General features: G+C 54.0%; 5 protein-coding genes across 5 annotated transcripts; 1 reads left to right on the plus strand and 4 right to left on the minus strand.

Moving 5' to 3' along the window:
• Nucleotides 1-343: 343 nt before the first annotated feature.
• On the minus strand, nt 344-778 carry BDZ83DRAFT_601075 (uncharacterized protein). Its single transcript, XM_060507075.1, has one exon. The coding sequence runs from the start codon at nt 739-741 to the stop codon at nt 457-459; it is 285 nt and encodes a 94-aa protein (XP_060370962.1). The 5' UTR covers nt 742-778; the 3' UTR covers nt 344-456.
• BDZ83DRAFT_601077 (uncharacterized protein) lies at nt 651-1372 on the plus strand. The gene has a single exon (XM_060507076.1). The coding sequence runs from the start codon at nt 1125-1127 to the stop codon at nt 1332-1334; it is 210 nt and encodes a 69-aa protein (XP_060370963.1). The 5' UTR covers nt 651-1124; the 3' UTR covers nt 1335-1372.
• An 8-nt stretch (nt 1373-1380) lies between these two features.
• BDZ83DRAFT_344551 (uncharacterized protein) lies at nt 1381-1761 on the minus strand. Its single transcript, XM_060502481.1, has one exon. The coding sequence runs from the start codon at nt 1643-1645 to the stop codon at nt 1427-1429; it is 219 nt and encodes a 72-aa protein (XP_060370964.1). The 5' UTR covers nt 1646-1761; the 3' UTR covers nt 1381-1426.
• A 5060-nt stretch (nt 1762-6821) lies between these two features.
• Nucleotides 6822-8101, minus strand: BDZ83DRAFT_565805 (uncharacterized protein; the record flags this gene model as incomplete). Its single annotated transcript, XM_060503797.1, has 2 exons — nt 6822-6949; nt 7018-8101. 2 exons carry the CDS (start codon nt 8099-8101, stop codon nt 6822-6824), a joined length of 1212 nt encoding a protein of 403 aa, XP_060370965.1.
• A 2839-nt stretch (nt 8102-10940) lies between these two features.
• Nucleotides 10941-11568, minus strand: BDZ83DRAFT_344596 (uncharacterized protein). Its single transcript, XM_060502482.1, has one exon. It carries the CDS (start codon nt 11487-11489, stop codon nt 11079-11081), a length of 411 nt encoding a protein of 136 aa, XP_060370966.1. The 5' UTR covers nt 11490-11568; the 3' UTR covers nt 10941-11078.

Genomic DNA, 11568 nt, shown 5'->3' on the forward strand with positions numbered 1-11568 from the left:
AGTGGTCGTTGCAGTTCTTTTCTTTTTGGCAGCCGTGAAGGGAGGGGTGTGTACGCAGTAGGCTGAAGTACGTATCCCGCAGCGAGTCTTGGACATTTACTGAAGCACCCCCCTCCCCCTTTTTCTCGTCATGGGCGAATCGTAAGCCAGTTAGATGAGCCGGACCCCATGGCGGTCGTGGCATAATGACGTTTGTGGATGTCGGCTCAGAGTGGGAATACCACAAAGTCATTATCCCCGCTTTAGTCCCGCTCGTGAAGCCACCGACGTCACCGAGACTGGGTTATTAATTCTAACGACGAACCACGGCATCCACCCATCCTCCACACCCTCTTCGCTTTCCCGTGCAGAGTGCAGAGTGCAGAGTGCAGATGTGCCCTTTCCTTCCGGATGCCTTGTAGCACAGGTAGTACATGCCTTATTAGCCTAGGCACCTTAGGCAAGAGGAGTGCAGCTTTAGCAGGTACGACACTGCAAGATACCTGTATACCTGTCCGCAGTACCGGCCGGGCGTGCCTGCCGATTGGGGGTCGATGAACCCGTCACATTGTTTAGTTGTGATGTCTTTTTATTTTCTTTCTGCCCATATCCGCTACTGCTCCTGCGTGGGAAATTGGCGGTGTGTCGGAGGCTGGAAGTGACGATGACTTGCATCGGAGACGGAGCCGCTGGTGATGTCTTCATGCAGTTGCCCAACAGAGAGAGAGAGAGAGAGAGAGAGAGAGAGAGAGAGAGCTCCATATCGCTCGTGTTACTGAGGGCAGCATGTCATTCCTCGCTTCGGCCTTGCTGGGCCAAGGATATGAGGCACTTGCAACTTGTAACTCTGCGAGGGTACAGGAAGGACCTGATGAGAACGGGAAGGCGAACAAATGACGAGGGATGCGTGACAACATGAGCATGCCCACCCCCAAGTCATCCCCAACCCTCCAGCTTCTACCACACTCTCCTCTCCAAAGTTCCTCCAATTATTCTCGACGCAACCCCTTCATGGTTGGGAGCCAACTTCAACTTACACCTAGCCTTGTGGCAAACAGAGGGCTACCCTAGGCATTCAATCGAATCAACAGAAACGCCTCGTTCACTGGCCGAGACAGCAATTACATCGCATTTGGTTCGTAGACATGCATCGTCCATTGCGAAGCGAAGCGACCGTGGACCAAAAATCATCCCAAGCGTGCACCACCCACGCCTCACTCTTCCCCAGCGAACAAAAAATCCGGGGTGGGCGTTCAGACCCTAGGGTTTCTAGGAACATCAGAAGGACCCTGAAGATCCCATCTCGAGAGGCGTCTGCCTTGCCCCAATCCAATGCTGGGCCTGCGTGCAACTAGCCGCACTAGCGCGACTGCTCGTTGGCTGCTTTCGATCCAAGAATCCTCCAACCGAGGGGGTATTTGTACAGTACGGAGTACGGCCACACCTTTTACATGCCTGCGCCTGCTACATAGGTACTGGATAGCGAAGCCTGCGAATTGAATCCGACCTGTCCCTCCGTGACATTCCCCGGCCGCCAGATGGCCCGCCGCCAGCGCGGCCGCGGTACGATGCCGTACGGGCACGGGCACGCACGTTTACTACCTATCTGTATCCGTCCTGCACCAAGTCGGCCAAACAACGAACACACTCCCGCCCACCCACACATCCCAGTACCCTTGACGGCGCATTTACAGGCACTAGCTGTGCTATCTGCTACCCACCCACCCCATCCAACCCAATAACCGACTCCAATCACCACACACAACCTAAATCACCGCACACGACACGAGAGAGGAGGACCAAAGCCTGTGCCGCGGCCACTATGACGTTGATGTAAACAAGCTTCCCCCCCTGAAGCAGCCGCCTGTCTCGTGCGCCGACATCTCGATGACGGAGCCCTACGGCTCTTGGGACTTGGGGAGCACAAACTCTCGAGCGTCTTCACCTTCCGTGGTCGGCTGCGGCCACTTTGACGCCTCGCCAGCTTTTTGCCGTTGCGCTGCCGTCGTTGGCGCGCCCGCTGCATATCGGGTACCGCATGCTACCTCGCTAGTTGGGCGGAACCTCCGCATGCCATCACAAACCTCGGATGGTGGACAAAGGCGCTATCAACAGACGGGTGCCAAGCAATGCCGTCTCTCGCTTGCTCAGCATCGCTTCGCATTTGGCACCCAGGGCTTCCATTATTTCACGCAGCGCTTCGCTAGGCTAGCACTGCACTGCATCGCGATTCGAGCACAACATCACTCGGATGGTGTAATGGCAGAATCCTTGCAGGACCGCAACTGGACATCCCCGTTCCCGTGATCTGGGGTAGGAAAGCCGGTCACGGCAGGCTCAGAGACTTGTCACGCGCGTATCCGCTGAAGGATGGACATGAGTGTGTGTCGGTGTCGGTACCTGGCGGATCGTCGGTCGTCCGGCAGGGCTTGGAAATGTTCGCCTTGTCGCCTCATTTGCTGGCCGTCCTCCAGGCTCCGTGGAATGTCCACCGAAACCTAGCACCATGGAATTCAGGGATGGCATGGGACATGAAGCTCCAGAGAAGTCATGTTTTGGATATTGTTTGGTTCCATCGAATCGGGTGCCTCGCGAGCAGAAATCCCAGCCAAATCCTGGGTCATTGTATCCTTTTCCTGCTGCTTCTGGTCGGGCTCGGTACGGGTGCGGTAGTACGGTACATTTGGCGCTCTGGTCCTGCTGGATGTAACCTCACCATGCTCCCCGAGGATCAAACAAAGACGTCGTGTGCAGTGGGGTCGCTATCTTATCTCGTACGGATGGAGAGCCTGGTTCTAAGAAGAGGAGCCCGCTCAGAAACTATCCGTACTCAGACCGACCGTCTTGAGAAGTTGAGCCGGACCAAGTCACCAAATGCCGTTCGATTGGGTCCGCTGCGTAGACCCAAGGACCAAGGTGCTATCGAAGTATCCATGATCAAAATGAGCCTATCTCTTCAAGTGTACATGCGCTTTTCTCTGGACGGATACATGACCGACATTGTGGTCCGAACCGCCAGGCATCAGATTCAAAACGTCCCCAGCATAGTCCACAGTTCAGACTTCAGCACCGCCGGGACCCGTCTCTTCCAAGATCGCCCCGCCCAAGGCAATGTCATCCAATCACTCCCGTTCAGCCCACCACGAAGCTTGATCGAGCTTAACTTCAGGATATCTCTCGAGCAGGAAATGATCAGAGCTCACCTTGGTGCCAAATCCCAGCAAACAGATGCTCGCTGCTCGACGCGTGCCCATGTGCGGAGTCTGACATGTTGCTGAAACACGCGCATCCACTTTTCCCTTCGTCTCTGGTTGCGCCGAAGTTGGCTCTTCCTGTCGCCCCGTGGGACGGTGGGAGAGCTGGGGCTTGCGGCTGGGATGAGGCAATTCGATGCTGAGAACGACGGTAAGTTACAACAACCACGACGACGACAACAACAACAACGGTGTGGGCACATACTTTTTGTCGACTTTCTCCACCTCCCACATCTGCCATCAGGCTTTTTTCTGATAGCTTGTCTTTTCAAGCACACACTGCGTAGGCAAGCATCTGCTTCACTTTGAGGCTTGCCTCATCTTGCATAGCCTTTGCCTTGGCCTGCCCACCACTTGCAGCACAAAGATCCGCAGTCTCCATTTGTTACGGTTCCTACATCGTCATCCCCAGCCCATCCATCTCCAACTTATCCAGTTCAGCGGAGCTCTACCTCCTTGCTCCCTTCTCCCAGCAAATCCCAGTCCCCCGTCTTCACAGTCCTTGGTGTGGTGGAATGCAACATATTGTCAATGACAAAGTTCCCCTCATCATTCCCAGTCTCTATCAATCTTCATCCCATATCGAACGATAAGGTGCTCTCCTCGTTTGCATCTCACACACTCGGGGTGCTCCACACTGAGACCTCCCAAATCTGTCAGTCCTCCAATGCATGTGCGATCTCCCAACTTGTATCTTCTCTCATATTGGTCTTCCCGTCCCTTGTTCCCCCATTCCCCCCCTCTTGGTCGGCTCATACTATACATTAGCTCCAACGGACGGGCATACAACAAGACTTAGTGTCTGCGGCAGAATTGCAGATTGACCATTCTAGTGGCCTCTTTGGGATCCGTCTCTTCTTGCTACAACTAGCAGCACGTCGTACATGGCACTAAATTAGTCATCTCCGTTTTGGCCCATACGCCATCCGTCACTTCACAGCAAAGTTGGTTTAGTGCCGTCTTGGTTGAGATCCCCTTGAGGACTCCGTAAACTACGTAAGCAAGTATCCATCCTTGATAGCGCTCCCCCCCTCTATCTACGTAACCCAAGGTTGCTACGTCCCCCGTCTTCGTTAGCCTCTTTCCGTAGCCTCCCCGAGTCTCCGCCCCGAAACGCCTCCATCATGGCGAGTCAAACCCCCTCCCCTTTAGCCGCCCTTCCGTGTCGCCGCGTTCGACTCAGTTGCCGCAACGGCGCCTTGTTCCAAAAACAAAGTCGCCGCTAACATGCCCGGACCAGGTGACCTTGACCAAGGCCAGCAACGACAACAACAACGTCGCGCCTTGAGCCTCCACTTCCATCAGGACTTTTTGTCGGTTTTTGCCTCCCCCGAGCGACCCCTCGGTGGCTTCCAACCTGCCAATCCGCGAGCCACGTTCAAGATGGATGATCTTATCTGTCCATGGGCGCAACCCCATCCTAACACCTAGCCTTGCTAACATACCTATACCAAGCATATCAACATGTGTATGTGTGTGTGTGTGAGTGCGCCCCGCGTACCGAACGCAACTGCGCGCCGATCGCTGACCACGCGGCAGCTTCTCCCATGTTTTCACATGAACAGTCGCAGAACCCCCTCCCCCCTTTCTTAGAGATCGACGCAACCTCTTTCCCCTTTCCCTAAAGAGCCCCCTCCTTCTATCAAAATCATGGCGTTTTGCTGGGTGCCTGGCAGTGCCCTGGGTTTGGCAGAAAGGCAGTGAGCCCGACCCTCATTTAGGCTTATCCCTACCATTGGGTTGTCACACACGCATATGCGGTGCCGGCCGGCAGTATACACACACTTTCAGCTTCCGCACTCGGCGGAAGCGATTGGATTTGCGATGAGACAAAGGCGCGCGCGCCGTGGTTGAACCACACTACCTAGACCACGGAATACCTACCAATCCCTCTAAATTTCAGGGCCATGACATGGGGATATCATTGCCCGAATAGACCGCATCGCATGGCAGGTGGCGAGTCGGTGAGAGCCGAACCGTCCATGGTCCAACCCCCCCCCCCCCCAAAAAAAAAAAAAAACCACACATCCCATTCGGCTTCATCCCCATTGCGGGGAGAGATGCATATGTGATGAGATGGCAGGCATGGTGCACGAGAGCACGGGGGGCCAGGCTACTTGAGGATGCAGATTGTCGTTTTCCCCATCTTGATGCAAAGGCGGAGGAGAGGAACCGTTCCCCCGTGCCCTCGGTGCCGCGCCATCTATTTGATGCTTGACCACCTGCAACTAATCGATCGAACGTTCCTACAATCCCAGGGAGCTTTCATGGCATCAGAGGTGGTCTGATCTTGCGTTGCCGATCTATCAAGCTTCACTGTGGAGTTCACGGGCACTACTAGTTTTCGAATGAACATTAATGGTTGATGGGAATCTTCTTTCCAAATTCTTCGTCGTACTACTATTATATTATACTGTTCGCAATGTGCTATGTGCGTTGATACCCGTATCCAGTGACATTTCCAGCTACTCCACTAATTGGATTCCTTAAATCACAACCCATTCCTTTACTCGCCGCCGCCGCCGCCTTCGCCGCTCATATCACGAGGGACATGGAGCGAAGTCTCAAAAATCCATAGGAAAAAAAATGTCCCAGACGATGCAAACCAGAAAATGCAGTGGCATTTCTTAGTATGATGGGTATAATCATCGTGTGTGGAAGCTAGTAGTACAAGTCGCCCTCCCGGTTTGGGAACAGGGTCGAGTTTTTACGAGGTGTGCCGCCAAAGCACCAACCTCTGGTTCGTCATCTAGAAAAGAAACCCTGTTGGCAGAAAATACCAATGGGCTTGAATGACATGTTGAGCGCGCAACAAAATAACAGATGAGGAAAAACAAAACGCAGAAAACAACAAAAGTGCAGCCCAATATCCGTTCAACGCCAAGGGTGAGGGTATCGCCAGGTCCTCCTTGACCTCTTGGAGATCTTCTTCCTCTTCCGAACATTTGAAAGCCGAAAATGCACAAGAATATGGTTGGTCCAGCCACCAACCAGACCCGTATCCTGGGGGTTGTGTGGTGTGGGGTTGAGCGATCGACAATGAAGTGAATCCACGCCCTTGTACCCCTTTCTCCTCCTCCAGTCCCCCCCTTCCCATGCGTACCTCAACACCATGAGGCGCCGTCGACTTTGCCGCATCGTTCCGGAGCCCGCGGGCTCAAATGGTCGCAGATAAAAATAAGCCAAAAATTTGGTAAAAAGATCTCCAACATATCATGAGACACCCTTTATAACGATGATCCGAAAGTGACAACCCGCCCGCCAAATCCTGTGCCGCCGCCTGACTTTTGTCTCTTTCGCTCGCAGATAGATGGATATTATAACGATTGTAAGAATGGTATCGTGTGAAAACCGATAAAAAACGGGAACCGTCTAAAAGAAAACTTGAAAAATCACGACCCCGTTGTCGAGCCACTCGCAAATGTGAAGGGTGTTTTGGTGTCGAGAGTGGGTATAGACTATTGGTCATGACTCGAACCGGGAAAACTCGTGAGCTCGTACTAATCCTACTCGCCGAGGATTATTTCGAGGACAACAATGTTGCCGTTACAGCTTGTTGTACATGTAGATGTGGCGAGTTGAGTCCGATTAATCGGAGTGGTGGTCTTCAGATCCAGCCTCAGAGCGAGCGTCGCCCTTGTGGACCTTCTTGTGCCTCCGCAGATTTGAGACCACGGAGAAGTGACGACCGCAGCCTTCGACTTCGCATGCAAAGGCTATCATGATATTAGCATATATAATCTGGCAACATGCCTTGGCATGTAAGATAATGAGTGTGACATACGCTTCTCGCCAGTGTGGCTGTACATGTGCGTCTGAAGAGAAGAGGGGCGAGTGAATCGCTTGTCGCAAACCTTGCACTTGTGCTTCTTCTGCGTGCTGGATGACACCTTGGAGCTGAACTGGCCCATCATGGATTGGGGCGCAGGCGGGATCTGGGGTGCCATGAGTCCATGGGGCCTAGGAAGAGTCCGGGAGGTGACAGACTCGATGTCTGAGCCAGCAGTAGAGTAGTCGCTAACAGAGTCGGCGCCATAGTAGTTGCCGAATCCAGAAGCGGAGGACACGGAAGAGCTGGTAGAGTGCGTTGAGGGGAAGCCGTACGAGTCACCAGAAGCCCTGTCGCTACGGGCGCCATAGATGTTGCGGGGGGTTTCTTGGCTCATGGCGAGCATGCCATGGCTTGCGTCGAGAGCATCAGCGAAGCTCCTGCGCTCGTCGTGGTGGTGAATTCCTCTGTTGTTAAAGTCAACCATTGAGTTGCGATGGGGCCGAGCCAGAACATTGGGGTTTGTAACGTCGACCAGGGAAGTTGAGGGTACTGACGAGTGAGAGAATCTCCTAGAGTGTTCGGGTTCCGGAGCAAGGGCGAAGGTAGAGCGCATGGGAGCAGGTGCGTAGCCCATGGTCTCGTAGGGGGTGGGAGAAGCCGTGTAAGTGGCGTTGACGGGGGAAGCGGCGGTCGCGTAGGGAGCATCACCGTAAGCAGGGGCCGAGGTGGCAGCCATGCGGTTGATACTGAGGATATCTTGGGGAAGAGTGAGTAAGTCCGACCTAGGCAGAGGGTCTGCCATGGGGAGACTACCTGCTGAAGCTGCCGTCACTGGGATCTGTCCGTAGGAACCCAGAGATGAGGCATTGCTGCTGGTGCTAGTCCTAGCAGTGTGTGACCTATCCAAGCCCAAACCCGAGTTGAGAGAGTGGCCGTGGTGAGGGGCATACAAGCCCTGAGGAGCTTGAGGTGATGAGGTGTTTGCCCACGGGTTTGAGAACTGGGGGGAGGAGGAGGATGAATGTGCGTAGGAAGACATGTGGTCGAATGTGTTTAAGGGTCCGAATCGCTGCTGAGAATCTAATGTCATAGTCATGATGGTATAGTTGGTGGTGGTGGTGTTGTTGTTGTTGGTGGTGATGAGTGGTTGTAGTGGTGGTGATATGGGATGACGAGGTTGAGCGTCAACAAAGGTAGATGTCCGGTGGAATAGCGTTTGCTGATCGGATGCAAGTGCAACGGCTTTGAGAAGAAGCCAAGTCGTGTTACGGATCAGATAGAACTGGATGATCCCGTGGGAGTTGGGTGAGTTGAGGTTGGGGGATCAGCGAGGTTTAAGTGTGTGCCTGTGGACTACTGACACACGAGTATTTGAACCAGTTGAGAGCTGAGACCAATCGTTTGGGCCGACCAGGCAAGAGTCGTATGAAGCTTGTTGCACAGTGGTCAGCGGGACATGGGAGTTGTGTGGAGACCCGTTCTCTGCAGACAGCTGTGACGACTCCGACTCAGAGTGATCGACAGCGCCAATATCCCGTGGGAAAGAGGCCGAGGCGGACAGGGTTGGGGGCGATTAGGTAGGGTAGCAGGATGGTTCAGATTAGGACCGGGGGGCAGGCTGAGGAAGAGGAGCCTTGAGGGAGGGAACGACCAGGTTGAGGTACAGGAGTGTGTACACAGGAAGGTAGGTAGTGTACGAAGTAGGTGTAGACCAGCGAGAGCGGAGCGGATGCGCGGTAGTGCGTAGCGTGGGTTTAGAGGTGTGTACTCCGTAGCGTAGAGTGAGTGAGGATGTGGGATTGTGGATGAGAGTGGGAGAGGAGAGAGAGAAAGAGAGAAAGAGATGGAGGCCCAATTTTTGACAAGTTGACCAGGAGGAAGAGGAGGAGACCTGGAGTACGTCCCTGGGACGAAGTCGAAATGGGAGAAAGATCTGCGGTGTCGAGGACGGTTTGGTGAAAAGTCTCGAGGTCAATTGGGGAGCCGTGACAGGGACCCCAGGAGTAGTTCAGTAGTGCGGTGTAAAGTGCGGACGGCTCTGAAGTCAGCCGGGAGAAGACGACCGATAATTGGAGGTGCGTTGGTGTGGTTTTTTTTTTCTCCCCTTCCCTTTTTCCTCGAGTTCGCAAATAGTGGGGCTCTCCCGTGTTGTGTGTGCGTGTACGTAGTGTACGGAGCGTCGTGCCTTTTTTTTTTTGCTGCCTCTCAATGCGCTCTGTATCTCTTTCTGTTCAGTTGTGACGAACCGAAAGCACAGGGCAAGCAGGAAAGAAGGCGGAGCGCTCTGTCTGTAATGCGTGGTTTGGTTTGAGGTTGGATGATGGAGCTGATGATCTCTCTGATGATGAGTGTTCAGAAAATTGGGTCAAGGTGTAGACTTTACAAAGAGGGATGGGGGAGGCGAGGGAACAACGCTTTTACATCCTATGGTGCTTCCGGGTCAGGCAGGAGAGACAGCAAATGAAGCTATGATGTCGTCGCTTTACTTGGTGTTAAAGTGCCTTGTGTGGAGCGATGAGGTGAAGGGGTGGGGTGAAAAAACTGATGGAGAGGGGGGTGTGGTATTTTTTGGCAGCGAGAAGGAAGAGGAAAAGGATGTGTGGTGGGGTCACTTTAGTAAGGGAAGAGGGACGGGGGTTCGACCGGGGGGTAAGGGGGGGCGGGCAAGGAAGGAGAGAAGGACGACAACGGAAGGGAAGGGGTGTGTGGATGAGAGAGATGGAGTGGGAGAAGTGAGGAGGGGAGAGACAGGCAGGGACCATGGGAAGTGGATACCCGGCTGTCCTAAGCCAGGCAAAAGAAAGTGTGCACGCACACACACACCTCTCTCTCTCTCTCTCTCTCTCTCTCTCTCTCTCTCTCTCTACTCTCAGAGTCTCTCCCCAGTGAGTAAGGAGACTGAGAGGGGGCACCTACAAGTATACATTAGAGAAAGCGGTATCCGCACACACTGCAGATGCGGAAACCTGTGAAGTGAAGAGCAGGGCTCAGGCTTGTACCGCCCAAGTCAGGTGGGAGCCTTGCAGGTACCAAGCCTGACGGGTAGAACTACCAACGTAAAGCGCGGCTGTTGACGCCTCGACCACGTCCCGTCCCAAGTACCCGAGTACGTCGTCTATACTTTGAGCAAGGCTAGCACGCTCGAGCATATGCTGCCCTTTCGCCTACCTACCAAAGTATTGCACGGAGACTTTGCAAGCCTACATACCTACCTTACCTTACTGCATAGTATGGCAAGGTGAGGTAGGTGTTCGTCTGCGCCAGCATTGGGAGAAAAAAGCCCCCCAGTCCACAAGGTGCCGGTATCTGTCTCTCCCGCTCGCCATCGCCTCTAGCGCCATGCCACGGGTAAGAGCTCTGTTCCCCCTCCATCTCTTCCAATCCAAGCAGCTCAACACTAGCCTCTACCTAGGCTAGTCAACTTAAGGTCAGGGCTCAGCGTAACGTAGGATAGGGTACGGCGTCACGGCGTCTAGGGCATGCGGATACGCATTGCGCCTCCCTCGGGGTAGGAAGAAACAGAAGTTGCCAAAAAAGCGCCACTGATGATGGGTAGTGAAGGGCACGGAGACTATGGGAGGGGCGGCCGTGGCATGGAATGGGACGGGATGGGGGTTCGAGTTGGTGGGCAGACTCTCCTTTCTCGCGCATCTACGAAAGGCAGACCAAAAGTGCAGATTCTTAGAGTCCCCATGCTGGCTACGGAGACTAGCATCGGGTCTGAACAAGGTAGAGGAAGGGTGTGTGCGCTATGATTTCTGTGCTTCTCCTGCGACCATGACGGATACGTACGGATAGGATAGTCAGGGCGAGGGGTATCGTACTCCGGAGTAGGGAGGGAAAGAGGAATTGTTCCCAAGTTAACCGTAGGTGGATTCGGACGGCTGGCTTGCCTGACGTCCAAGCCATGAGTTAATCAATCGTCAATGCCTGTAGAATAGAGATGAGATATGCAGGGTCTTTCTCTGCCAAAGCAAAGGAAGGGGAACCAAATACATCAAAACTCGATTCTCCGACCCTAGGTGCCATCTACGCCATACCGGATACGTAGTCAGCCAGCATCATGTCCAGATTCAGACCTGCCATGGCTTGACTCGGAACGGCGCTTGCTCGCCACAAAGTCCCCTTGGGCTGAGATGGATGTCGCGATACCTATCTGAGAGGGGAATGGCTTCAGGGCCGGGGTAGGGGACCATGTATTCCGGTCCAACGACTTTTTGATACCATCCTCCTCCTTGCGAAGCTAAATGCCTGATGACAGCACTCACCGTCCCACTGGCTGAAAGGAGGGAAAGAATGATGGATGTGGTGGTGATGGTGGTGGTGTGCGAGCGTGCCTGCCTGCGTGCCTTGTGATGGCATCGCGTTCTGCGGTCTCCGCACTCGGCAAAGTGTGAAAGTGTCAAAACGGACATGAAAGTGAAAAGAGTGGAGAGCAGACCAAGAGAAGGACTTTGAATGGTGACATCTTGCCCATACTCCATCGACGAGACCAACTGCAGCGTATCACGGGCGTCGAGATGCCGGCTTTGGCTCCTCTCGAGTGGCTCCCGTCAATTTGCT

The sequence above is a fragment of the Colletotrichum acutatum genome (genome assembly GCF_030867785.1).
Source record: "Colletotrichum acutatum strain CBS 112980 chromosome Unknown BDZ83scaffold_5, whole genome shotgun sequence".
Classification (NCBI taxonomy): Eukaryota; Fungi; Ascomycota; class Sordariomycetes; order Glomerellales; family Glomerellaceae; genus Colletotrichum; species Colletotrichum acutatum.

Excerpts from the sequence above, each read along its gene's own strand:
- BDZ83DRAFT_601075 (XM_060507075.1), bottom strand. The coding sequence starts at position 741 with ATGGAGCTCTCTCTCTCTCTCTCTCTCTCTCTCTCTCTCTCTCTGTTG.
- BDZ83DRAFT_601077 (XM_060507076.1), top strand. The coding sequence starts at position 1,125 with ATGCATCGTCCATTGCGAAGCGAAGCGACCGTGGACCAAAAATCATCC.
- BDZ83DRAFT_344551 (XM_060502481.1), bottom strand. The coding sequence starts at position 1,645 with ATGTGTGGGTGGGCGGGAGTGTGTTCGTTGTTTGGCCGACTTGGTGCA.
- BDZ83DRAFT_344596 (XM_060502482.1), bottom strand. The coding sequence starts at position 11,489 with ATGGAGTATGGGCAAGATGTCACCATTCAAAGTCCTTCTCTTGGTCTG.